Here is a 27,513-nt window from a genome sequence, read left to right on the forward strand (position 1 = left end):
CGGGAAAAGGTGTATGGTCCAATCTCTCTCTCTCTCTCTCTCTCTCTCTCTCTCTCTCTCTCTCTCTTTTCCGGCGAGAACACTGTTACAGGAAGCACATATCTTGATATACTTGAGAACTATCTTTCCCCACAGTTGGAGACTGATTCGAACGACTTCATGTACGAACAGGATGGTACACCGCTACACAGGCATTGGAAGTGCGGGAATTTTTAAGTCAAAGGCTTACTGAATGATGGATCGGTCGCACTGGACCAAGTGATTCAGCCTTACATTACTGGCCTCCAAGGTCACCGGACTTGACTGTGTATGATTGTTTCTTGTGGGGGCTTATAAAAGACTCTGTTTATGTGCCTCCGTTAGCAACAACAATGAATGAACTGAGATATCGCATGACAGCAGCTGTGGGAGCTGTAACTCAAGACATGCTCGTTTCATTGTTTGAACAATGCCGCACTGACATATGCCGTGCATCTCAAGGGGGCATATTGAACACCTGTGAAAAGGTATGAAAAATAACTTTTTGAGTGTCTCGCAATAAAATTCATTGTATATGTTTGTTAGTTTCAGAAATATAGACGTGCCAAATCGGGTGATTCTTTTTGATACGACCTGTATATCAGGAGCGTTCAATACCTAATGCAACAATTTTTTTTTACTCGGCCAATTCCGCTTCAGCTCCTATAGTTTCATGTAGTTCCGATAGGTGGCTGCGCCATACGTAGCGTAGCCTTCGAAGTGGCGTCTGTAACGGAGGTGCGCTCCAAGCAGAGAGCTGTCATTGACTTTCTTTTGGCGTATAAGTAGAGAGTTTCAGGTATCCATAGGCGCTTGCAGAAAGTCTACGGAGACCTGGCAGCGAACAAAAGCACGGCGGGTCGTTGGGCGAGGCATCAGTCATCATCGCATCAAGGTCGCACAAACCTGTCCCATCTCTCGCGTGGCTGCCTGCCGCACACAGCTGTGACTCCTGCAATGTTGGAACGTGTGGACGCTCATTTCAGGTGATGGATGGATAATAATCAAACACGACGCTGGCCAAATGGACGTCTCTGTTGGTAGTGCTGACACACTCGTCCATCTGTTGGTGTACTCTGAGGTGTGTGCCCACTGGCTTCTTTCCTGCCTAACACAAGAATATAAAGACCGTCTGTTCGGCCCGGTGAAAGCATACATGGGTGAGGGGGACGTTGTTGATGCAGGAAGGCATAGGCTCGGACGTCGACCGACAGAGTGGTACCATGCGGGCATACAGGTCTTGCCAGTAAGTTGGTGTAAGGCCGTCGCATTGAACGGAGGTGATGTTGAAAAGTGCAGTTTTGTAGCCAAAAGAGTGGGCAGTAATGTGGTGTATTGGAATTCTGAATAAAACCAACCTGCTTTCAGAAAAAAATACGTAGCATTACTTATTAAACGCGCCTCTTACAAAGGACAGCAGTTATAGGTGCATATCGAGGTCTTTTACATAGTTTCTCACTCCCCTCGGTACTGTCAAGAACTTTTTGAAAGGATGCTTGTAGGCACGTGCAGCGGCTGTTGATACAACATGAGTAACTGTCTGTCGTACAACACCACAGTCACAAGATGGTGGTGAAGATTTTCTTCACTTCTGCAGAGTATCTGCACATTTTCCATCATCCGTATGGATACGATTCAGAGTATTTCCAATTGCACGAAGCCCGTCAAATCCAGAGTGTTTCTCCTGGCTGCAGTGCGGTTTCAGGAATTGTGGAGGGCAGTTTTGTTGCGAGCAGGGTTTCTGTGCATCGTTAGCATTAAATTCATCTTCAGCAAGAATCGTGTCTAAGTTATGAGTCGCCGGCCGGGGTGGCCGAGCGGTTCTAGGCACTACAGTCTGGAACCGCGTGACCGCTACGGTCGCATGTTGGAATCCTGCCTCGGGCATGGACGTGTGTGCTGTCCTTAGGTTAGTTAGGTTTAAGTAGTTCTAAGTTCTAGGGGACTGATGACCTAAGAAGTTGAGGCCCGTAGTGCTCAGAGTCATTTGAACCATTTGAGATATGAGTCAGATGCCTTGATGTGAATCTTTTTCGCTCCGCAGAGAATAAATATTTCAATGTTAGTACATTACGGCTATTAACAATGTTCTGATATTGACGTTAATAGCCCACTCTTCCATCTGAGACCAGGAAGCGGAATGTGACTCAAGACAGGTAACCATTATTTGGGAGAAGGTCATATTGGCTCACTAGCAGTGCGCCCACAGTACGTACTGTGGCACTTCGCAACATAGAAACTGGACCGTTCCAGTACAATGAAGAGATTCAAATACAGCGTCGTGGAACAGTTGCGGTGAGCTGCATAATGTGATCATATAGTATTTTCAGTCATTATAAAATACTCCGAACAATACGTTCTATTCACACACAGTCAACACGGATTCAGAAAACTCCGTTCCTACGAAACACAACTGGCTCTTTATTCTCACGAAGTAATGAGTGTCATGGACAGGATATCCTCGATGGTGAGTGTTCATCGGAGGTGAGGGTATCATCTGGAGTGCCCCAGGGAAGTGTGGTAGTTCCGCTGTTGTTTTCTATCTACATTAATGATCTTTTGGATAGGGTGGATAGCAATGTGCGGCTGTTTGCTGATGATGCTGTGGTGTACGGGAAGGTGTCGTCGTTGAGTGGCTGTAGGAGGATACAAGATGACTTGGACAGGATTTGTGATTGGTGTAAAGAATGGCAGCTAACTCTAAATATAGATAAATGTAAATTAATGCAGATGAATAGGAAAAAGAATCCAGTAATGTTTGAATACTCCATTAGTAGTGTAGCGGTTGACGCAGTCACGTCCATTAAATATTTGGGCGAAACATTGCAGAGCGATATGAAGTGGGACAAGCATGTAATGGCAGTTGTGGGGAAGGCGGATAGTCGTCTTCGGTTCATTGGTAGAATTTTGGGAAGATGGGGTTCATCTGTAAAGGAGACCTCTTATAAAACACTAATACGACCTATTCTTGAGTACTGCTCGAGCGTTTTGGATCCCTATCAGATCGGATTGAGGGAGGACATACAAGCAACTCAGAGGCGGGCTGCTAGATTTGTTACTGGTAGGTTTGATCATCACGCGAGTGTTACGGAAATGCTTCAGGAACTCGGGTGGGAGTCTCTGGAGGAAAGGAGGCGTTCTTTTCGTGAATCGCTACTGAGGAAATTTAGAGAACCAGCATTTGAGGCTGACTGCAGTACAATTTTACTGCCACCAACTTACATTTCGCGGAAAGACCACAAAGATAAGATAAGAGAGATTAGGGCTCGTACAGAGGCATATAGGCAGTCATTTTTCCTTCGTTCTGTTTGAGAGTGGAACAGGGATGCTAGTTGTTGTACGAGGTACCCTCCGCCACGCACCGTATGGTGGATTGCGGAGTATGTATGTAGATGTCAGATTGATTTTGTATTTTCGCATTTGTAGGAGGCTTTTGACACCGTTCCTCACAAGCGGCTTCTAATGAAATTGCGTATCTACGGAGTATTGCCTCAGTTCTTCGAGGGTGTTCGTGATTTCCTGTCAGAAGAGTCACAGTTCATAGTAACTGGCGGGAGGTCACTGAATGAAACCGAAGTGACACCTGCGGTTGCCCATGGAAGTGGTATTGATCCTTAATATATGTAAATGATTTATGAGACATTTTAAGCAGTCCTCTCAGAGTGTTTGCAGATAATACTGTCGTTTACTACCTAATAAAGCCATCGTAAGATCAAAATGAATTACAGAATGATTTACACAAGATATATTAATAGCGCGAAAAATATCAATTGACTCAGAATAATAAAAAGTATGAGGTCTTCCTCGTGAGTCGTAAAAAGACCACGTTAAATTTCGGTGACAAGATAAATAGCACCAATTTAATGGTTGTAGATTAAGCTGCATCCAACAGAATTCGATTACAAGCAACTTGAGCTGGAGCAATCACATAAAAATGTCTTGGGCAAGACGAACCAAAGAATGCGATTTATTGATAGAATACGTAGAAGATGCAACAGGTCTACTAAAGAGACTGACTACACTACACTTGTCCGTTCTCAATTGAGTACTGCTGCCCATTTTGGGATGACATCGAAAAGGTTTAAGAAAGGGCAGCTCGTATTGTACGGATATGGTACGCGAATTGGGGTTCTGGTCAATAAAACAATGGCGTTTTCGTTGGTGCGATATGTTTGCAAGGAACTTCACCTACCAACTCTCGTCTCCCGAGTGAGACAATATTTTCTGGGAAAAATGACCATCGTAATAAAATAAGAGAAATCAGAATTCACAGGGAAAGATTTAGGAGTCCATTTTTCCCACGTGGTATTGTATATACTGTGGAACAGCAGAGAAATTGAAAGTGTTTCCATGCCATAGACTTGAGTGTCAATTGCAGAGTAATCTTGTGGGTGTATATACCAGAATACATTTATGACAGTTGGCTGAGTTTATATTTAATGATTTTCGTCGTCTATTGTTGCTGTTATTACGTCCACACTATCAAATATTGTACAGTTATTTTCCCTTAAAAAAAGAAAAGCAACCCAGATGAACCAGAAATCCGGATTAATGAGGACCGGGTAAACTAGTTTCCACTCTTAACACAGCTGCTGTTCACCTGTGTAGCACAATCCAGGTTAATCATATAAATGTACATGTGGATTTTCATATTGGTCGATTCCAGTGTGGACAGAACGAAAATGATGTAGCATGCACACATGTGACCCTTGTCAAATGTGAATACAGTTCAGTTCTGCTGTGTTTTAATCACGTTACAGGAACTCCTTATTTTGTCTTCGACGATTAAATAGTTAACATTTTACCACAACATAGCAGGTTCTGTTGTGAGAATTATGGCTTTATCATTACTACTGCACATTTTAACATATGTTATTAGTTTCTCCATTTTCGGAGGGCGTTGATTCCGTAAATGTATTTTCAGTTATAGAAAAGCTGCCCAAGCTACTAATGATAATTGATTTAACATTGCTTCTCTTCAGCACAATTTTCAGATCCACTTGAGAATTGCTGATGTAAAGGCTGGAATCGGTCATGGACCTAAGGAAGTTCTCGGTAGCAATTTGAGCGGATTTTCATTAATTAACATTTATGGTTTCTGTACAGAAAAGATGCAGAAAGTCATATTAACGGCCAGAATTACTCAGACTCGTTAAAAACGGTGGGTTATCAGGCATCACTTCGTATTTCTCGTTTATCTAGTCATTGATTTGAAACTGAGCGTCGAATACAGTTTAATATGATATATATTGATTAAACTTTTTACTTGTTTGTAGTGTTTACTATTATCTTGATGACCAGCTGAGAAACGTAGCGTTGTTACGGATAATTTAGAAGAGAGGGGGAAGGCGGTGGGGAGGGGGGGGGGGGGGATTAGGTACCGACACACGCACGCCTGCTCCCGAATAACATCGAGCCGAGTTTAACATCCCCATTTCAAGGAATTCTGCTACTTAGAGGCTAAAGCACACCGAACGTCTGGTATACACTAAAGTATAATAATGCACTAGCTAACGCTGAAAATCTGGCGATAAGCGATGTTCTGGAGTCATTACATTGCTTGTTTGGATATGGCTTAACAGACTGATTAACAGGTAGTCAGCCTCCTGGAAAACTTGCGTGGTTTTCTATATATTTAATGCTCAGGCTACTCTGTTAACTTTGTGTTAAACTCTTTGTTTTGTGCGTTAGCGATCCACGATGTTCTTATTTACAGCTCTGAACACTTCTTTTGGAATTATATTTATCTTTCCTAATGAGGCTCAGTAATCGCCGTCCACAGAGTCACTCCTCAGAAATCACAGGGACGAAGACATCGTTTGCAGTTTTCTTCATCCACGTTGAAGCCACCGTCCGTTACCTCTTTTACGAAGTAGCGAGAACTTCTAAGGACTAGCTCTCAGAGTTCCTGACGGTTTCGCACCCTTTTTCCAAGACGACAGAGATAGATTTCTTACATACCGACGTCGTGTTTCCCAGAATACATCTGCGGCAAATACATTTGTAATTATACTCTCACATATCTTCCCACCATGAGACAATGCAGATAAGTTTGCGATTTAACTAGGAACATTGCACTCAGCAAGGTGACTTGTTGGTTGAGACACTCAACTCGTGTTTGAGAGGAAAAGGATCAAACCCTTGTCAGGCCATCCAGATTTAGCTTTTCTATAGATTCCCAATATCGACTGAGGTGAATGCCGGGACTGCTCATTTGAAAAATATTTCTTCCCTGATCCTTGTTCCTATCCATGCTATTGCTAAGTTAACGAATATCATGTCGCTGACGGGACTAAAACTCTTATATCTTCATTTCTTCCTTCCTTTCATAATTTGGTGTTACACATAATTAAATATCCTACTTTCACTAATAAGTAAGTAGCATTAGGAAATCTTTTTCCGTCGCGATGATTCGCATTGACTGCCTGTTATTCAATAGTTTGGTACTAGTTTTGCAACTGGACGCCGCTTCGGCGACTATCGTGTACCTAGTCTACCCAGTTATCCAACCAACAATGAATCCGAACCACGTTTCGTTTGTGGCGACTCGTCACATCGTTAAGAGATGAAGGCTGTATTGAAGTGCAGACTGAAAATTTCTATTTTCCGACTGGGATTCGATCCCGCGATCTTTCAGTTTCCATATACACGCTTTACTGCTAGGCCGCCAAGACCGATGTAACATTACCGCCTGTAATTACGTGAAATTTGCTTTATATACTGTATCTGATATTCAAGAGCATTAAATGTTACGAAAATTTTTTCTAAAAACTTTATCTTTGTCGGTAACGTTATAAGAAAACTGAGGCCTGATACCATTTTGTTTAATCTCAATTACTGTCGTAAAAGTAAAAAATGCTAATAATACTGCTAACTTTCATTTACTTTTGAAACGGAAAGTAGCTACGGCCCACAGTTAGCTTGGAAACAATTCGTTTGGTACTTTTTACTGACCGCAAAAAGAAATGGCGTTTAGTTTCCTTATAATTGCAGCCAGGAACATTATCGGACTCCCAGAAAAATAAATGACTGCACGTTGTAATTAATATAACATGCAAATAGTAATTATAAACTAAACTGCTTTTAAAATAATCTCGAACCAAACGAGAAGTTTCCATATTTAATTTCGCCACTTTTGATGGATGAAATTTCTTTTTTTCTTTTTATTTAAATTAAAGAGGATCTTGAAATAACATACTATAATACGCAGTTCATTTTTTAATTGGTTAATGAACATTCAGTTTACACACGCAAATACAGCTCGCATAAACTGATACAGCTCAGCGACAGTGATCAAGAAAGAACTAATTCCCAACAAGACCTAGTCGTTTACGAGACTTTACCACAAAAGGAAAAGACCGAAAGACAGCTTTTCACACCCGTTTATGTCCTTTTAAAATATTCTAAGAGTGTTAGAATGGCGTAATTTTTATCTCATTACTAGTTACAATATTCGTCAACTGTCTTGCTGCAGTGATTCCCGCCACATCAGCAAAGCTAAGCGCTGTTGGGCTTGGCTAACTCTGGGATGGGTGACTGTCGGGGTCTGCCGAGCGCTGTTGGCAAGCGGGGTGCACTCACCCCTTGTGAGGCCAACTGAGGTCCTACTTGATTAAGAAGAAGCGGCTCCGGTCACGGAAAATGATAACGATCTGCAGAGAAGTGTGCTAAGCACATGCTCTTCCTCACCAGTGACGCATAACGTCGGAGCATGACACGGCAGTCGGTCGGTACCGTTGGGTCTTCCGAAGCCTGTTCGGACGGAGGGAGAGTTACGGGGTTCATGCATCGCTGCAGTACACAGATTGGGAACCAATTAGTAATTCTTTTTCTTGATGTGGGGTAAAATTTGTTAAGTCTAGCTGTCACGTCTCACCGACCTGTCAGCTCATTAATATAAGACGTGAACAATAAAGGCCCCTACTCACAGTTCCCTAGCGCACGTCTTTAATTATTTCTACTTCTGTCGACGAGTCTTTATGTGAGATAACATGCTGCGCCCTGCATTCAACCAAACCCCCACATTTTATTTGCTGCCCCATGTAATTGTACTTTTGTCAGTAAACGGCTGTGTAGTGCCAAGTCGCATGCAAATAGTTCGTACGGCATTTGGTTTTCGAATACACTGAATCGTCGCCAGAGCCTAACAGTAGTTGGAACCTCCATCTCGATTCGAAATTCCTACCGCCTCCGCCGCGCGCGCCTCTTCCTCTACTCCAAGAATCTGTGTAGAACTCGGCGGGAGGGCTCTTTCATCTCCGGCTCGCAAGTGATTCGCCGCCCCCTGCGTCAACAGCGGCCTTGTTGTCTCGAGGCGATAGCGTATGCCGGCTCGCCCGCCGCGGCCGTGGACGCAGGTCCGTCTGCCGCTAGCAGCACAAAAGGCGAGACATCCCGAATTCATTGGCCCCGCTGCGAATCAATGTTTCAGCAAGTGCAAATATAGGGCGCTGCCGCCACCGCGCCAAACTCGTCCCGTTAATATCTAAAGCTCCGGCCCTGCGACTCTCCCCTTGCCCAGTGATAAACTCCGCCGTGGGATATTATAGTTTCTCCATCACTCGCCCTTTCCTCTACTGGCTGTGGCGAAACGCGCACAAGTTGTTTGTTCCTCTTCTGTCCCGTAACGAGTTCTTCATAAGGCGACCACCCCTCGTGCTCTCTAGAGACCCGTTTTCTGTTACACTGCCTTCCATCTCCCGATTCCTTTTCTAATGTAGCTCATCCCCCCCCCCCCCCCCCCCCGGGTGCACCTCGCAACAAACTGCCTCTGCAAACATTGTGCCCACTCTCTTTTCCTGTTGGTTTGTCTTGCGGCTGCTTTTCTTCCTCCAGGGTGACATGACTGTTGCCCGGCCGAAGTGGCCGCGCGGTTCTGGCGCTGCAGTCTGGAACCGCGAGACCGCTACGGTCGCAGGTTCGAATCCTGCCTCGGGCATGGATGTGTGTGATGTCCTTAGGTTAGTTAGGTTTAACTAGTTCTAAGTTCTAGGGGACTGATGACCATAGATGTTAAGTCCCATAGTGCTCAGAGCCATTTTTGCTGTCATTTATCGTCTAGTAAAGTTATTAGACGGTCAGAAAAATTTGCAAAACGATTTAGACAAGATGCTATATGGTGCGAAAACTGGCAATTGACTTGAAATAACGAAAAGTGTGAAATCAACATGAGCACTAAAAGGAATCCGGTAAATTTTGGTTAGAGGTTAAAACGCACAAGTATAAAGGCTGTAAATTCAGATAAATAATTAGGGATTACTATTACGAACAGCTTAAACTGGAACGGTCCACAGGTAATGCCGTGAGAAAAGCGATTTATTGGGAAAACGCTTGGAAAATGCAACAGATCTACTAAAGACACTGCTCACACCATGCATGTTTGCCCTCTTGTGGAGGAGTATTGCTGTGCAGTGTGGAATCCGCATCAGATAGGATTGAGACGGAGGACATCGAAAAAGTTCAAAGCGTGGAAGCTCGTTTTGCATTATCGGAGAATAGGAGAGAGTGTCTCGCGGATAAGACACGCGAGTTGGAGTGGCAATCATTAAAACAAAGGCGTTTTTCGTTGCGGTAAGGTCTTTCAAGAAATTTCAACCATCAGCATTCTCCTCAGAGTGTGAAAATATTTTGTTGGCGTCCACCGACATAGGGAGGAATGATCATCATAACAAAATAAGAAAAATCAGAGCTAACATGGAAACATTGAAGTGTTCGTTTCTCTCGTGCGCTGTTCTAGAATGGAACAGTAGAGGAAACAGCTTGAAGTGGTTCAGTGAGCAATCTGTCAGTCTCATAATTCTTAACTGCAGAGTAATCATGTAGATAGAACAACGTTATGTGGCTTCGAGACCCCCCGAATAATCACAACGGTGAGTTTCTGGATGTCACGCGCTTTCATCGCCATCGGGGCTGAGGGTAACGCGTGGAACTTGAGTGAGAGAGAATTTTCTGGACATTCTGAGCTCAGCCGTATCAACAGATTCATTTCCCTCATGGATGGTACAACAGACGCAGCTCCAAATATTAAAATCATTTTATAAGGTTTTATAACCGTTCGTGCTGGGATACAGTTCCTTTGTGAGAGGGAAGGGCGATTGTAACCCTAACGGGATATACACTGAGGTGAATAAAGTCATGAGATACCTTTTAGTATCGTGTCGGACGTCCTTTTTCCCGGCGTAGAGCAGTAGCTCGTCTTGGCATGGACACAATAATTCGTTGGAAGTTCCCTGGAGAAATGTTGAGCCAGGCTGCCTCTGGAGCCATCCATAACGGTGAAAGTGGTGCCGGTGCAGGATTTTGTGCACGAACTGACCTCTCGGTTACGTCCCGTAAATATCCGATGGGATTCATGTCGGGCGATCTGGGTGGTCAAATCATTCGCTCGAAATGTCCGGAATGTTCTTCAAACCAATAGCGAAAAACTGTCTCGTTGACATGCCACATTGACGTTCATAAAAATTCCATCGTTGTTTGAGAACATGAAGTCCATGAGTGACTGCTAGCGATCTCCAGGTAGCCCAACATAACGATTTCCAGTCAATGATCGGTGCAGTTGGACCAGAGGACCCAGTCCATTCCATGTAAACACAGCCCACACCGTTATGGAGCCACCACCAGCTCGCACGGTGCCTTGTTGACGACCTGGATCCGTAGCTTGGTGGGGTCTGCGCCACACTCGAATCCTACCGTAAGCTCTTACCAACTGAAATCGGGACTCATCTGACCAGGCCACCATTTTCCAGTCGTCCAGGGTCGAACCGAATTCCGAAATGGAATGTCCCACACGTCTAGCTCCAACTATCATACCGCGTTCAAAGTCTGCTAATTCCCGTCGTGCGACCTTAACCGCGTCGTAAACATTTGTACGTGAATCACCTGAGTACAAATGACATTTCCGCCAATGCACTGCCCATTCATACCTTGTGTACGCTGCACTAACGCAATCTATGTATGTGCATATCGGAATCGCATGATTTTTTTTTTTTTATCGCCACAGCGTACGTCTTCCTTTTCACTTTTCTGTTTTCAATCATATGCAGTCGAATGTATGAAATTCCACCGAGGAATAGCTTAAAATGACGGCGAGGAGCAGCAGACCACCGGCAAGCACGCTGCTGCACCCAGCGCCTCGGCTCGCCATCTCCGGCTGCCGGAAGCCGCGAGGACGGCGACAAAGCGTGGCGGCGAGCCGGTCCGGCTGGAGGAAATTACCGTCCGGCGCCAGGCCCGAATAAAGCACTTATTCATGCGTGTCGTGTATCTGTGGAGTCCGATGCGGCAGAGCACACTGTTGCATATGAGATGACGTTAAATCGGTACTGATGATAAAACGCAGGCGTTCTACATCTATATATCGTCCCATTTACGCCAAAACAACGAATGTGTGTTATGCTTATTTTGTTATATGGGTAATTGAATGTTAGACTAGGTATATCCAGAGTTGTAAAACTACTGTAAGTAAACGTAGACTACGGTAGTTTTCCTAGTAACATTGGTCAGTTAAGTCGTTCCCGCTTTACGTGTACGTTAGGTGTATTGCATACTTATCGGGCGTTACGTCTTAGCGAACGCTTATTTTGCTTATGCGACAGTGTATTACTATATTCCCCCCTTAAAACCGGAAGCGGTAGATACTGAGTGAGGGTATATAAAGGGCCAGGTAACCTACGGAACGTTTATGTTCTACATAGTTGTCGTCCTGTCTGTTACTTAAAAGTAAATAGTATTCATAGAAAAATTGAAGTTGTCAGTGTTTAATTCAGGTTTCAGTCGACAATTGTTGATCATGGACGTCATAGATGCGCTCACGTCGTGGTTGCTTGCTAATGGTTCAAACGGCTCTGAGCACTATGGGACTTAATTTCTGAGGTCTTCAGTCCCCTAGAACTTAGAACTACGTAAACCTGACTAACCTAAGGGACATCACACTTATCCATGCCCGAGGCAGGATTCGAACCTGCGACCGTAGCAGTCCCACGGTTCCGGACTGTAGCGCCTAGAACCGCTCGGCCAGCCCGGCCGGCGTGGTTGTTTGCTGATTTACACGCAAGCACGAAAGGCGCGCGTTTGAGCAGAAAGTCGCCCGTGTAAAATATCCTTAACTTAGCCGTGATGGCTTCTGCAGGCACCAGTTGGCATGATCGCCTTCCCGGGGCGCGCCCCTTGCATCCCGAATACCGAAATATACCAGGCTTCGTACCAGTTTAATCTTCCTGTTCTCGTTTGCAGCCAGCCTTATTGGGTACGCACTCCCTCGTCCTACCCTGCACCTGCACAAAGCGCCCAGGGCTCAGAGGCCCCGCTGCGAGTCAGGTGGCCGCGCGTGTGCGGTCTGCATTCCGTGCGCGTTTCCTGCTGCGGCACATCTGCCGCTGCAGGACACATGGCCGTGCTGCCATTATCTGCCCGCGATCCGCTTTCCTCCGGCTAATTCCCAGTAAACAGGCAGCACAAAGGGAGCGCAACGTCCTCGAGCGCTCTGCTGCTAGACGTACGAGTGTTCGGTGTGGGGAGAGGAAGTAGTGGTCTCCCGTTCTACGAGAGAATCTCTTGTCACGTCTCCTCTCCGCAATAAGCCCGCAGGCACGGCTAGCTGGACGATTCGGTGCACGTTCCCAATCTCGCGGCTGGACCTATCCAATCTACAGCACTGCGAAGGAGGAACGCATCTGTTTCTCCATCGAGGTGCCGCGGGATTCGATAGTCGCTCGTGAGTCGCCGCTGTCCCGTCACAGTCGCAGTGATTTCAGAATTCACCGCTCGGCTCGCAGACGATGTAACGGGAAGGCAGCTGCTGCAACGTGGCAGCTGGTATTGGCGAGTAGACGTTGTAGCTGGTTCCACTGCTGAGACTTGTACCCTGATGGAAAAATATTCGTACGGCGCGTTCTAGGAACACGAACAAGCGAATTGAGTTGTATATTACTCGCCAAAGCTTAACTGTGGACTCGTCCGTAACTGTACCTAACTTAGTCAAAAATGGCTCTGAGCACTATGGGACTTAACTGCTGAGGTCATCAGTCCCCTAGAACTTAGAACTACTTAAACCTAACTAACCTAAGGACATCACACAGATCCATGCCCGAGACAATAGGAAGCAAGGAAAGAAGGAGTCACAGTGCAGATGGAAAAAGTGATGGAATATGCAAGAAAAATCTTAAAGTTGAGTAAATCGATGGTGTACTGATTATGTAAAGAGTGACACAATGCCGAGCAGAGTTACATTCAAGTACACACCCAAAAGAAGAAGAAGGAATGTACAATCAATACATACAGTTTCGACAATATGTGTAAATGCGCAACTTGGCAGCGATTTCTACAATATCATGAACAGTACAGAAAAAGAAAAAAATAGTTCAAATGGCTCGAAGCACTATGGGACTTAACATCTGAGGCCATCAGTCCCCTAGACTTAGAACCACTTAAACCTACCTAAGGACATCACGCATGTCCGTGCCTGAGGCAGGATTCGAACCTGCGTCCGTAGCAGCCGCGTGGTTCCGGACTGAAGCGCCTAGAACCGCTCGACCACAGAGGCCGGCAGAAAAAGACTGTGCGAAAATTTAACAGCTACTGTTGCACAGAATTGGGGGTCAAGGCTAGTACGGAAATCGGAGAAAAAAATATTTTGTCTGTAGAATTTGTTTTCATAACGTGCCTCATTTAATAAGTCCTCATACGTGTACAAGACGATATAATTCCCAAGAAACAAATACTGAGTCTTCCGAAAAAAGACACATCAGAAGTGAAGATGTTAATGGTTTACTCAGACACATTGCATAGTGAATAAATGTTGTTACAGTAGCAGTGTGCCAGGAGTTTTGTCATACAAAAGCGTTGGTCAGTGCTGTGCGAGGTAATGGCGTCTAGGCGTGTAGTGTGTAGTAGCTACTTGATGTACGATGTTACTAACTGCCGGCCGTTGTGGCCAAGAGGTTCTGGGCGCTTCAGTCTGGAAACGCGCGGCCGCTACGGTCGCCCGAATCCTGCCTCGGGCATGGATGTGTATGATGTCCTTAGGTTAGTTAGGTTTAAGTAGTTCTAAGTTCTTGGGGATTGATTACCTCAGATGTTAAGTCCCATAGTGCTCAGAGCCATCTGCTACTAACTCCGCTCCCAGTTGGGCGTAATCACGACAGTGCTGCTACCCTGCCCATGTCTTCAGTTCACTTTGCTGAGCTATGCAGTGGTTTAACAAAAGTGTCCCATGCTGTAAAGGAGATAGTCATATAGTACTCGTCAAAATGAGAGACAAAGACCTATAACACATGAAACATGTTTGTGCACCGAATATACGTATTACAAGATTCAACTTCCGTCACGGATGTGGATTGATGTTAATTAGTAAGTCCGTTGCTTGAGTGTGGTTCGTCGCAGTCTTCTAGTGGAAGCTTAGCTAGATATTGGAGCAGTTATCAATCAGAAATTCTGTCTGAACACTACAGTGGACTATTCACCTCCCATAAGAGTTTGTGCACCCTTGGCTTTCTCGGTCCTGACTGTATGTATACACCAGAGAGATACGCACGCATTCTAAAATCACCCTGATGCTTGTTGCCTTATGTTGTTTCATGTGGCATGTATCTTCTGCACCTCAGATGCTCACTGACGTACGCGGAGAGCAATTGTCCTACTGAATTATGAAACTGTCTTCAATATCCAGTTTCATAAGAGAGCTCCATAAATGGTTCAGAAGATCTTGGCGTTGTCCCGGCCACCGAGCCTGCGTTCAGTTGCAATAGTAATATTATGCGGACACTTCATCGCGGCAGTTTTAGGTGAGGAGTGGTTTGAACTATCGCTGTGTAAGCCACCGGTAAATATGCTGCCTGGTTTCTCCCGCTTACGGCAACACCAGCCGCAGCAAGTAACTGCCTGTTGTACTTAGCTTTGCTTTGTTTTGTGCGTTGATCGTTGTTCCTTTTCGTAATTTGAAATGAGTGAAACAACCAACCGATTTGGCCCGTCATAAGGTTCGAGCAAGACTCTCAGAAAAGCCGAAGTGATGGTGATCCCTATGAGCATGTGTCTGTCCTGCCTTCACGGATGTACAAATCACGAGTGTAGCCTGCCAGCCCCGCGAGATGGAGGTGGGTTTTGCTTCCCTGTTTTCCCGCTCCTGTCTCCACGTCGGTCTAGATTGTACTTTGTTTATGCTCGCAGCCGATTGTGGCGTTGAAGTTTTGGCATTTCAGTTGTAAAGGTTTTTGATGTTTTAATTGTTACTGGTGGTGTTTCTGTCGGAGATGCACGTCAATACTGTCATTAGCACCAAACGCAGTTACAAAATGAGCTAAAAAACAAAAACTCGTCAAATCACAGCATCACTAACTGCCGTATTTCCGACTCCCGAATTAATCGTTTAATTCCGAAACATTATAGTGTCCTCGCGAGTGCAGCAGTGACAGTGACGGTTTGAAGCTGAAGTTCGCTGTTCAAAAAAGGAAATGAATTAAGAATTCAGGATCTCGTCGACACGGACGTCATTCGTGGCAAGCACTTACACATCAGGACGTGGATATTGAAAAAAGAAATGACTGTGATATCCCTGAGATATCATCGATGCATCTAATTGAAGTGATCTCGCACTACTATTGAGAACGAAAATACAACGGCCAGAGAAGTACCTCGAAGCAAAGCCTAACCTATGGTGGAAACAAAAAACACGTGTTTAAATGGTACCAAAAATCGCTTTCTTTTACGCACTGAAGAGCAAAATATATATCTCCTGACAGTTTCAGACTCTTTTAAGTATTTGATTCATAATATTTTGCGAGCGTTATTTTCTGATACTTGTAATCAGTGCACAAACACATTTCATAAATGGTTCAAATGGTTCTGAGCACTATGGGACATAACATCTGAGGTTATCAGTCCCCTAGAACTTAGAACTACTTAAACCTAACTAACGTAAGGACATCACACACATCCATGCCCGAGGCAGGATTCGAACCTGCGACCGTAGCGGTCACGCGGTTCCAGACTGAAGCGCCTAGAACCGCACGGCCACACCAGCCACATTTCATATGTTAGGGGTCTTTCATTCTAATTTTGACCAGTAATACGAACTGTAATAACAAAAAAATGTTCAAATATCTGTGAAATCTTATGGGACTTAACTGCTAAGGTCATCAGACCCTAAGCTTACACACTACTTAACCTAAATTATCCTAAGGACAAACACACACACCCATGCCGGAGGGAGGACTCGAACCTCCGCCGGGATCAGCCGCACAGTCCATGACTGCAGCGCATTAGACCGCTCGGCTAATTCCGCGCGACCTGTAAAAACATGGGACATTTTTCTTACACACCATTATAACCCAGCAAAGCGAATTGAAGACCATGTTCGCATAGAAGGACTTATTCAGTGTAGCACCTTATGAAAACAAATTCCATAGACAGGACAATTTTTGCATAGTTTTTTTTAATTGCTTCTTTCAGGCTCGGGTCCACGGTTCTGTTCTTTGGGCGGGGGGGGGGGGGGGTCAGAGGTTGGTACTGTTCATTCCCCTCCCCACGAACCGCAGAAGCCTAAGACTTTAATAATAACGAAATATATAAAATACTTTGATTAATAATAATAATGACAATGTGTTCACACCAGTGGTTAATACATCATTTCAGAGAAATACGTAATTAAAAAGCATTTGTCGAAAGGCCGGCCGGTGTGGCCAAGCGGTTCTAGGCGCTTCAGTCTGGAACTGCGCTACCGCTCCGGTCGCAGGTTCGAATCCTGCCTCGGGCATGGATGTGTTTGATGTCCTTAGGTTAGTTAGGTTTAAGTAGTTCAAAGTTCTAGGGGACTGATGGCCTCAGAAGTTAAGTCCCATAGTGCTCAGAGCCATTTTTATCATATGTCGAAAGTACCTCTGGCATGCAACTGATGTGAAAACTATAGAAGCAGCAAACTATCACAACTTCATAATTTGTGCAGTACAAATCCGAAGCGTGCATTCGCCATTATCAGTAATTCACTTAGCACTAACATGGTCAACGCAAGTCTGCAGTTTGCGGGTACATGAGCGTGTAAATGGAGGATGCTGTTTCTCTGTAGTTTCCACTTACGTTCTCAAAGTCAGACTTTCCACTGTTTTTTCTTATGGACTGAATGCCATTTTGTTGTTTGCCAGTTCTATCTGTGGACTCACGTACCTTATTTGATTTGTTGTTACTAACAATTATGGTCAGCCTGTGATTGGATGTCTTGTCTTGTAGTTTTTTTACTTTCTTGCCGTGTTCTAGACTCTTTATTTTTCGTGGTACTTTATTCTCCGAACGTTAGCTGAGAAATTTGGAAATTAATGTAGGTCAAAATTCAATCTGATTGGGAGATGGTAGGGGGATGGAGGATAAGCGGACATTGCTTCACCCTGCTACCGCCCCCGCACCTTTTTGGATCCACGCCTGCTCTGTTTGGCTTGTAATCGAATCCGACAGGTTGGTTAACCTAAATGACAGGGAGTCCTCAAGATGTTGTAAAGCACACGTGTAGGCTGTATACAAAATATTGTTGTACGGGAGAGGCGCGCAGGTGTTTTGTGTTGGGGTGCGAGGCAGCACCTGTCCGCGCCGGCTCCCGCGGACGAGGGCCTGGCTTTGTGGTGGCGTGCGCGCTGTATGCACCGCCCATTGTCCGCGCCTTGTCACAACAGCTGCGCCGCCAGCGCCGTCGCCGCGATGGATGTGCCATTGTCCTCGCCAGCGGCAGCAGTGAGCTCCAGTTTCGTTGCATAGCGCCTGCTATCTGTCCCTATTCTCTTAACTCCAGCCAGCATTCCATTATTAATAACAATAAAAAATCTGTACTTCTTTTGTTGTGCCTAGCCGCTGTCCACCAGTCATATGTCATCCTCCAAATGAAAATCATTTAATCTTCGTCAACGCCTACTCTCTTTCAGGATGTAAGCATAAATACGTGTGTGGTCGCCATAATTCTTCCATTTTTTTAAAGTTCTTGCGATGCTGCTTCTTGATTGTATCTCTGTGTCTGTCCTTCATTTTTAGAAGCGTTTTCCACTTTTTCCCCTTTCTCCAGATTTTTTCATTAATGTCGACATTGTTTAGATATTCCCGAAAGGATTCGTTTCGTAGCGGATCTCGTAATGCAACGCCTCTTGAGTTTTCACAGATTTTCATGTCTGAAGTTTGGGTTCTCTGTTGACGTTTTTGCTTAACCCCCAATTTTTACTATTGTCAATAACCATTGGGACAGGGATCACCTTGTGATACTTCAACTTCCTCCATTGTTCTACAAATCTACTGCTGCTTGGCCAGGAGGTCAAAACACGCCTTGTGAGAGCGGGCTGGATCTCGGACGAGGGATTAACATCATACATCGATGAAAAAATAATCGAACTCCTGCTTCTAACATTGACGAGAATCTGGTAATGTGCGTCAAAGAAGTCCACAAATCAGTCTCTTCTGGAACAAGGAAGACGTCATATCGTATATAAAATTCGGCATTGCTGTCATATGAGACACGTTACACACATTATGTGAAACGGGCCGTCGAAATAAGTAATTAGCATAAAATGAAGGCAATCATGCGCGATTTGAACTGATGCTCAATCACTGGATACCGCAGCGTTGCGGATAACCATTTTCATTGCTGCTCTTGCTATTGTGTGTGACATCCTCTACAGCGTTATTTATGATTTCGAGCTGGCCTGGAACGCCTTCGTCGTAATTTGTGCGCCCGAAAAATATGTAGCAGTGTTCTCCAAGACTATTGTTCAGAGGATATTGTCTTTCGCGTGTACTTAAAAAGTCCATAACCATACATTGTTTTAGGGAAAACTAAAGTATTTATCACTGGAGACCGTAATATTGCGAACAACCAGTTTAACAGCGTCTCTTTATTAAACGTGTGACTTCGTCTACACCATGATTTATGGTTTTGTGTTGGTGTGGAACACCTTCTGTGGTAGTTTTGTGTCTGAAAAATGTATAGCAGTGTTCTCCAAGGCAACAGTTCATAAGATATTGTCTTTCGTGTATATTTAAAATATTTGTATCCATACATTGTGTTGAGGAAAACTGAAGTATTGGCCCTATGGGTCTTCTTAAGAGGCCGGCCGGTGTGGCCGAGCGGTTCTAGGCGCCTCAGTCTGTAACCGCGCGACCGCTACGGTCGCAGGTTCTAATCGTGCCTCGGGCATGGATGTGTGTGATGTCCTTAGGTTAGTTAGGTTTAAGTAGTTCTAAGTTCTAGGGGACTGATGACCTCAGCTGTTAAGTCTCATAGTGCTCAGAGCCATTTGAACCATTTTTGAACTTGTTAGAGCATTCGTTGCATTTTCCTTTCAGAAACTGGAATTAGCTTTATTTCTCAGTGAGTGGAATGTGATGCCCAAGTATGTAACAAAAGATTGACTCTGAGTAAGAAAAATTACGTTGTGGAGTGCAGATGCCATGTTTCAGCCGATAGTGTCCCACAGTGGATCTCGGGCGCCGCTGATCTCGATGACGCAGACTGTGTGGACAATGCTACAGTTTCGCATTCTCTAAACCATTAATTGGTGCTAACGTACATTGAACATGTTAGAATCTTACTGGGCTGTGACTGGGGAAGTTCCCAAGGTCTTTTGATGTACAGAGTGGTCAAAATAAAACTAACCCGAAAATTACGCACATTATGCATTTGCTGCTCAGCGCACTGATTGGGACATTTGATGTATAATAGCATGTGGTGTGAGAGTTTACATACCCGGACAGGCAGAAATTTTGAAGCATCCCCAACTCTCTTGTGGTTCCCTTTTTAGGTACTCCACGTCGACGTCAGCTCGTAGATACGTATCGTCGTTAGGTTTTCCGGCTTTACTTCCCGACGTGACAGCGACGACTCTCCGATGAGGTGCGGGCCTTGTGTTTTGCTATCACTGCGAGTCTTGTAAATATCGCTTTTGTTTAGTAATTTGCCCGGCTAAAACTCTCCCCTTTTGTGATTAAGACAGCCTGCGCCACCTTTCGGAGGGAATGGGGACGTCAAAGAGTCACAAAAGTTCATATTAAGCAGTCCGTAAAACACGTAAACGTTCACTTTAGTTAGCGTGTTAGTTAATGCCTACGCTTTCCGCTAGATGGTGCTGACTTATTGCTGATTAGCTTTGGTTCCGTAAAACCTTCACTGATTAGTACTAGGTAAATGAAGTAAGTACAACACTCTTGTATTTCACTTTCACTCTATATTCAAGGATTAAGATGGTGATGGATGATGGTCTATTTAAAAGGTTCCTAGCCTGGAGGAATCTAAATAGTCCGCAAATGCCGGTATGCACGCGCTCTACGTCCAGATTCGCAACTAACGGCACACGACACTTTCAAAAGTCCGACGTTAATATCTGAATACCGGTACCTCTGAATTCACTCGTATCAGCAGATGATTTGAGTTTCTCCATGACGGAGCTTCCGTGCCTTTGCTGTATTTAGACGTTAAACTACTTGCTGATATACTATAATTTTGATCTGCAATTACCGAACTCTGATTGTACACTATTTTCCCCTCTAAAAATTCTATTCTTAATTTTAAATTATTCGTTCTATAGCTTTTATCTCTGTAAACTGAACCGAGGTGTTACAATATGCACGATCGGAAGAGGAAAACTGAAAATCCAACTGGCCGCATATCACTTCATTCAGAAACTATCGTAGAATCGAACCGAATAGTACGGTCTGAAAGCTTTAATTCATGCGCAAGAGAAAGTTTATAAACTTGCAGGTCTTCTTTTTCATTTTTCTGTTAATATGATGATTCCCACTTGTACGCTTAATTAGCGTTTCCATTTGTTAAAGTTTATGGGAACTTCTTTTACTGATACTCTAATTCGTGTCAGAATGTTTGCTAATGATGTATTTGCTGTTAACGTAAGATTATCGTGAAATACTAAAAACACTTTTGAGCCACTTTTTTTTGTTTGACACTCTTAATATCAGTGATTTTTTTTCGTAGTAAGTTATTAAAAAAGTGTTTGCAGGTGACAGAGACGTCATTGTGGAAGAACTTTAACGTAAGGTAAATGGTTTGACAGACGGAAGTGTCAGAGAAAGCAGAAGGTGGAGTGATGTGAGGGTGTGGTGTGGTGTTGTGTGCAGCTGTCCGGGTGGGCGGACGAGCTTCGCGGGGAGCTGGTGGCGGATGAGGCGGCGGACACGCTGGAGGCGGCGGAGCGGCTGCTAGAACAGTGCCGCGACCAGCGCGCCTCCTCGCTGGACGCGTGCGCCTCCACCATCGCGCAGGGCGAGACCCTGCTGCAGGAGCTCAGGTGAGTCTGCCTCTGCCTGCCACTCTAGTCGCGCAATCCTCGTTTATTTTAAATACAGATTAATTGCACGTGGGTGCGGCATTTGGAACATAACACGAGAAGCGTTCAATAAGAAATGCAACAATACATTTTTTGGAATGAGATTCTCACTCTGCAGCGGAGTGTGCGCTGCCCGCGAAAGGCAAAGGTCCCGAGTTCGAGTCTTGGTCCAGCACACAGTTTTAATCTGCCAGGAAGTTTTAGCAAATTTTTTTCTTGGTCAGTTTCACTTGAAAAAAAAAAAATACAGAGTTCGTTGTGGGACATTGTGCAGTATTTCCACTTCAGTCCCTATAACTTCATGAAGTTCCGATAGGTGGCGGCGCTATACGTAGTCTTCAAAGTGGCGCCTGTAACGAAGGTGCGTACCAAATTGAAAGCTGCCAATGAGTTTCCTTTGGCGGAAAACTGGAGCCTTCCATATATTCATAGACGCTTGTGGAATATCTGTGGAGACTTAGCACGGAACAAAAGCACAATTAATGGTTGGACAAGGCGTCTCTCAACACCACAACAACGTTGTGCAAACACCTGTTCGATCTTCCGTGTTCCAGCCGGCCGCTCACAGTTGTGACTTTTGCGATGTTGGAACGTGCGGACACTCTCATTCGAGCTGACCGACGGATCGCAGTGAAACACTCGCAGCTCAACTGGATGTTTCTGTTGGTAGTACTGAGACACCCGTCCAGCAGTTGGGATACTCAAGGTTGTGTGCTTGCTGGGTTCCTCGCCACCTGATTGAAGACCATAAAGAGCAATGAAGGACCGCCTGTGCGGAGCTGCTTTTGCGTTACGAGACTAATCGGAACAATTGTATGTCGAACGTCGTCATAGGCAATGAAACAAATCGGCAATCCGTGGAGTGGTGTCACACTACCTCTCCTACGAAGAAAGAGTTCAAACCAGGCCCTCAGCCGGTAAAGTCGTGCTGACTGTCCTCTGGTACTCTAATGGGGTTATTCTGTTTGATGTCCTCCCTCATGGTGCAACGATAAGTGCAGTGTGCTACCCTCAGCAAACTGAAGAAACGAGTTGGGCGTGTACGTTGCTAAAAACACAAACGGACTCCTCCTCCTCCATGATAACGCAAGGTCCCACACAACTCTGCGCACCCGGGTGGAGCTCCCAAAACTTCATTGGACTGTTCCATCTCATCCACCGTACAACTTCCAAGAACGATTGCCTATCGAAGTCGCGCGGGGTCCAAATGATACATATTGAACGCGCGATCGAAAATCGAACATGCAACTCTGGTGACGGGTGTAATGAGTATGTTTACGGTGGTCACTGCAGCTATGACAAAAGAAGAGCGTTACAAAAAATACTTGTAATTGCAAAGGAGACGACTTACCTTACTCGTCGTCGGTGTTGTCATGTTAAAGTCCATTACGGTGGTCTGGATGGATAATTTGGAAGAGTCGAACCATGTATACTCGTTCGTTTTCCGCACTGCCCGCAATGAAATTGTAACGATATTTCAGCATCGAAACTATTCTTACAAAGTTTTAAACACTTCGCACCAACACAGTCTACACAGTTCCTTCTTTCCTCGTACGATAGTACTCCATATTTGCGACAAAAAGTCAAACAATTTTCTACGCTGGATAAACATGGAATTACATTTTCCATGTCAGAGAATCCGCCAAAGAAACATCAAGAACACCAGACACCCCACTCACTAACGACATACATCGTCTGGGTTTCCCTAGCAACTCACAAATAATTCGCGGAGGTATGTAATTTAGAGGAACTACGGGAACAACGGGAAACAGATAAAAATGACGATCACAAATATCTGATCACAACGCCCGCCACCGGAGTCGCATAATCGATTTACGATCGCACGTTCGGTATGTATCGTTTGGGCCCGGCGACTTCACTAGGCATTCATTCTTGGAAATTACCCGGATCTCGCACCTTCTGACTTCCATCAGCTTGGCTCAATGGAGAAAGCAGTCCGCGGCAAGCAGCACGTCGATGATGGGGGACGTTATTCATGCAGCAAGACGTTCGCGCCGGCCGCTGTGGCAGAGCGGTTCTAGGCGCTTCAGTCTGGAACCGCGCTGCTGCTACGGTCGGAGGTTCGAACCCTGCCTCGGGCATGGATATGTGTGATGTCTTTAGGTTAGTTAGGTTTACGTAGTTCTAAGTCTAGGGGACTGATGACCTCAGATGTTAAGTCCCATAGTGCTTGGAGCCATCCGAACCATTTGAAGACGTTCGCACCAGCGTCAGCAAGCGTTGCGCTACTGTGCGAGCACACCGGCCCTCCCAGTAAGGTGGCGTATGGCCGTCGTATTGAACGGAGATTATGCAGAGAAATAGGGTTTTGTAGGAAGAAAAGTGGAAAGTAATGCTGCATGACGTGTTAGATTCGTGAATAAAACCAACGTGCTTTCTGAAAAACAATTGTTGCATTGCTTGTTGAACGCCCCTCCTCCAGTGAACATCTATAATGAGCTGTTCGTAAGTGACTCCAAGGTTTCATAATACGACTGCAGAGAAACTGCTCAGAGAGACGTATCAGCTGACAGAGAATTTTTCCAAGTTGTAACTGAATTTATACAGGGGGCGGAAAACAAAATGCAGATGCTAGCGAAGACTGCAGCATGACATGTTATATTTGACCACAAGTGGCACCTGTACGTTACAAGTGTACTCGTGGTCAGGAAAGTATTCTGTATGGTTGTGCGTGCATTGTTTCGGACCAAGTGAATTCAGTCGTGGGCGAATTGTCAGTGCCCTTGTGGTGAGTGCTTCCATAATCAAGGGAGCCCAAGTGTGTGGTGTTTCAAGAGGAAACGTATGGAAGATCTATACTGCGACCAGGAAAATAGGGAAAACATCATCCTGCAAATCACTACGCAGGTGAAAGTGTGTATGGAGTTACCGTGACGAAAGGTCATTGACGAGTATTGTGAGAAAAAATAAGACGACTACAGTTGCAAAAATCTGTGGAGAGCATAATGTCGCATTCATGAACACACGAGTCCTCCCTCGGGCATGGCTGCGTGTGTTTGTCCTTAGGATAGTTTAGGTTAAGCAGTGTGTAAGCTTAGGGACTGATGACCTTAGCAGTTAAGTCCCATAAGGTCACACACACACACACACACACACACACACACACTCACTCACATTTGAGAACAACTGGAAGTAAGCACCAGAAGGAGCGAGTTGCAGAGCGAGGTGCAACTCTAAAAGCACTTATCAGTGATACAAACGTCATAAATGAGAAAAGGTGGTGGCGAAGCCATAACACCTGCACTATCGAGCGATGGAAGAAAGCCAGTTGGTCGGATGAATCTTGTTTCACACTGTTTCCAGCTTCTGGCCAAGTTACGTCGAATGGAGAAACATGGCGGGCTTCGGTGGTGATTTGGGCAGCCATATCGTGGCCTCTGCAAGGCCGCATTACTGCCAAGAATTATGTGACCATTTTGGCTGGTCAGGTCCATACCATGATACAGTTCTCGTTCCTCAATGGTGATACTGTGTTACAAGACGCCTGGGGACCTGTTCACACAGCTCGCATCGGCGAGGACGGGTTTTGTGAGCATGAATCGTCGCATATTCCGTGCCCACCGCAATCGCGAGATCTGAATATTATTGAGCCTTTACGGTGTACTTTGGATGGAAGGGTGCGTATCGTTATCCACCTCCATCATTGTTACCTGAACTTGCCACTACTTTGCAGGAAGAATGGTGTAAGATTCCCTTTAAAACCGTACATCGCTCGTATATATCCCGTCATGGACGACTGGAGGCTGTTTTGCATGGAAACGGTTTTCCTATACCGTATAATGCGGTGTATTTTTGGTATTTCCATACGCGGCAAACGTCAATGCGTGTGTGCAGTTCATTGAAGTCGCTGAACTAACTGCCGCGAAGGGGCAACAGCAGCACGCATTGTAAATCAGTTCATTTGGTAGCCTATGTAAAGGTGCTCGTATTCGACGCGAGAGTACGGAGCGGATAACTCGTGCATATGTTGTGACACGCCTCCCTCCTAGTGCAGCTACAGCACGGCACGTATTACAAATCTAAACCAGGATAGATGCTCTATCCACTGATAAGTGTCATTTTTGTGGGTGTCTTGTAGGTTAAGCGCAGTCTTGTTCCGAAACCGTAGAGGTACTTATGAGTAATCCTACACGCCCCTACGATTACAACGCAGAAGCAATAATATGCCCATTATAAATCTGTCGAGGTCGTTACCAGAGTTTCTTAGTAATTCGTGCTAAGGCACGAACGGAACAGGTGGGTGCATCGTGACGGGAGGACTTAAGTGCGCTGCGTGACGGAGCGCTGATGGGAATGTAGTGGTTGCGGCTTTGCCTGTGCCCGCTGTCCGGGCTGGAGCGGAGCTTCCCCGTTAGCGGCAGTGACGCTCACAAGCGCGTCTCGTAGAGGCTAGCATCCGAGTCTCTCCGCTCAAGTCTAGCAGTGATGTGCGTACTCAAGTGCCGCACTAAGATGAACGCTCCTCTGGCGTTCCGACAAGATTTCTCTCTGAGCTTGCCTATACATCTGATTGGTCAGCTCAAGTAGTTCTCCTAGCCAGCTGAGTTACGTAACAGTAATTTTCATAACCTAGTTTCATTCTCTTACAATCGTTGTTCTTCGAAATCCTGAAATAATTTCAATAAAAACACTACACGACTTAAGATTTATCGCGTTCTGTTTACGTTAGTATTTTATGTTATGTTATGTTTGCGTGTGTGTTGTTCTGCTTCTCTTATCCTACACTCCTCTGTTTATGATTTTACTGCAGTTGGAAAACATGAAGCTTGAATTTTTTTGCCGACTTACAAGTATTGTGCCTCCTTCATAGCGTGGAAACACACACACACACACACACACACACACACACACACACACACACACACACCATCGCTCACGCTGTTTCATTACATAAAATAACAACTTGGAACCAAGATACTGGAACATTTTTGCTTCCCAGAGAGTTTGGATGCAGTCCGAGGCATTCTGTTTTAATACATTGCATTATTTCCATTAAGTTGTTACAGGCTTTATCACTCGTAACATGGCTATTTAAATTAACAGTTATGCTTTAAGTTCTTTTTATACTAGCATGTTGCAAATACTGGAGAGCAATCCACGAGGGAATGGATGTATTTATGGATCTACACGAGAGAAACGGAAAACCGGAAGAAAAAATTCTGAAAGACAAGTTAGCTAGTGAATCGATTAATTTCTTTTCGCTGTACTTGATCAAACGTAAACGATTCAACGGTTTATTATGTAAATCAGTAACTTTCGTTACTGTTGCGTACTGCTCTCTCTGCCGAGCTGAAAGTCAACATGCTCTCGGCAACAACTTTGTTTCTCAAAAAGTGATCGTTTCCTATGGCAAGTTTTTTTTTTCAATACCTGCAAGTTATATACGTAACTATAGGCAATCAAAGCATGGGCTTCTCCAACCAGTAACATCGTTTGAAGATTAATAGGTAACAATAAGGACCTATACGAAATTGTACGAGCAAGTAAGTCACTGCTAAAGAAGGTGAGCCGAAGACTCTGATTACCTGCGACTGTTCTCGAGTACTGCTCTAGCGTTTTAGTCGTTACCAAGAAGACGTAACAACAGTCATCGAACAAATTTACTGCCGCTCTATAAGGATCGCTATCGGCCAGTACCATCCATACGTTAGTGACACGCAGATACTCAGGGAAACGTAATTGGGAGTCTTCCAAACAAAACTCCACAATGTTGTGGCAGAACTATTAATGTATAAACTCGGGGTGTCCAGGTATTCTGATGCACTGTCCAAATGGGTATCCATCGAGGAGTAGGTGGGAGCAGCTATATCGGTGTGGAGAAAGAGATAACATTACAGAGCAACAATTCAACAATAGCTATTTGTTGTAAAAAAAAAATGCCTTTGGCTACTGTTATCCTTCCAACTGAAATTCCAAATGGCTCTTAGTTCTAAAGCCTTCCAATCGTATTGCACTGCTAATTAGCGATGTGATTTCTCATTTCACCAACCAGTGTCAGAAACTACTGAACACACCAATGTAGAAATTATTCGCCTATATTTGAAAGATATCTGGTAGGTAAATTATATGTACAAGTGCCACTCAAAGTATACTCTCTGTAATGAAAATTGCAGGTGCTAGGTATTTATTAATGTTTTATGACATTAATCTGGTACAACATTGTTATGTT

At 44.8% G+C, this 27,513-nt stretch overlaps 1 protein-coding gene across 1 annotated transcript in view; it reads left to right on the forward strand.

The window, feature by feature from the left end:
• LOC126480962 (kalirin) overlaps positions 1–27,513 on the forward strand; it is a 1,643,174-nt gene that overhangs the window by 717,712 nt on the left and 897,949 nt on the right. Inside the window, exon 16 of the mRNA XM_050104391.1 lies at positions 21,115–21,284. Within this exon, the coding sequence (XP_049960348.1) occupies positions 21,115–21,284 (170 nt within the window). The remainder of the gene's footprint in view (positions 1–21,114; positions 21,285–27,513) is intronic.

The sequence above is a fragment of the Schistocerca serialis genome, chromosome 5 (genome assembly GCF_023864345.2).
Source record: "Schistocerca serialis cubense isolate TAMUIC-IGC-003099 chromosome 5, iqSchSeri2.2, whole genome shotgun sequence".
In the NCBI taxonomy this organism is placed as follows: domain Eukaryota; kingdom Metazoa; phylum Arthropoda; class Insecta; order Orthoptera; family Acrididae; genus Schistocerca; species Schistocerca serialis.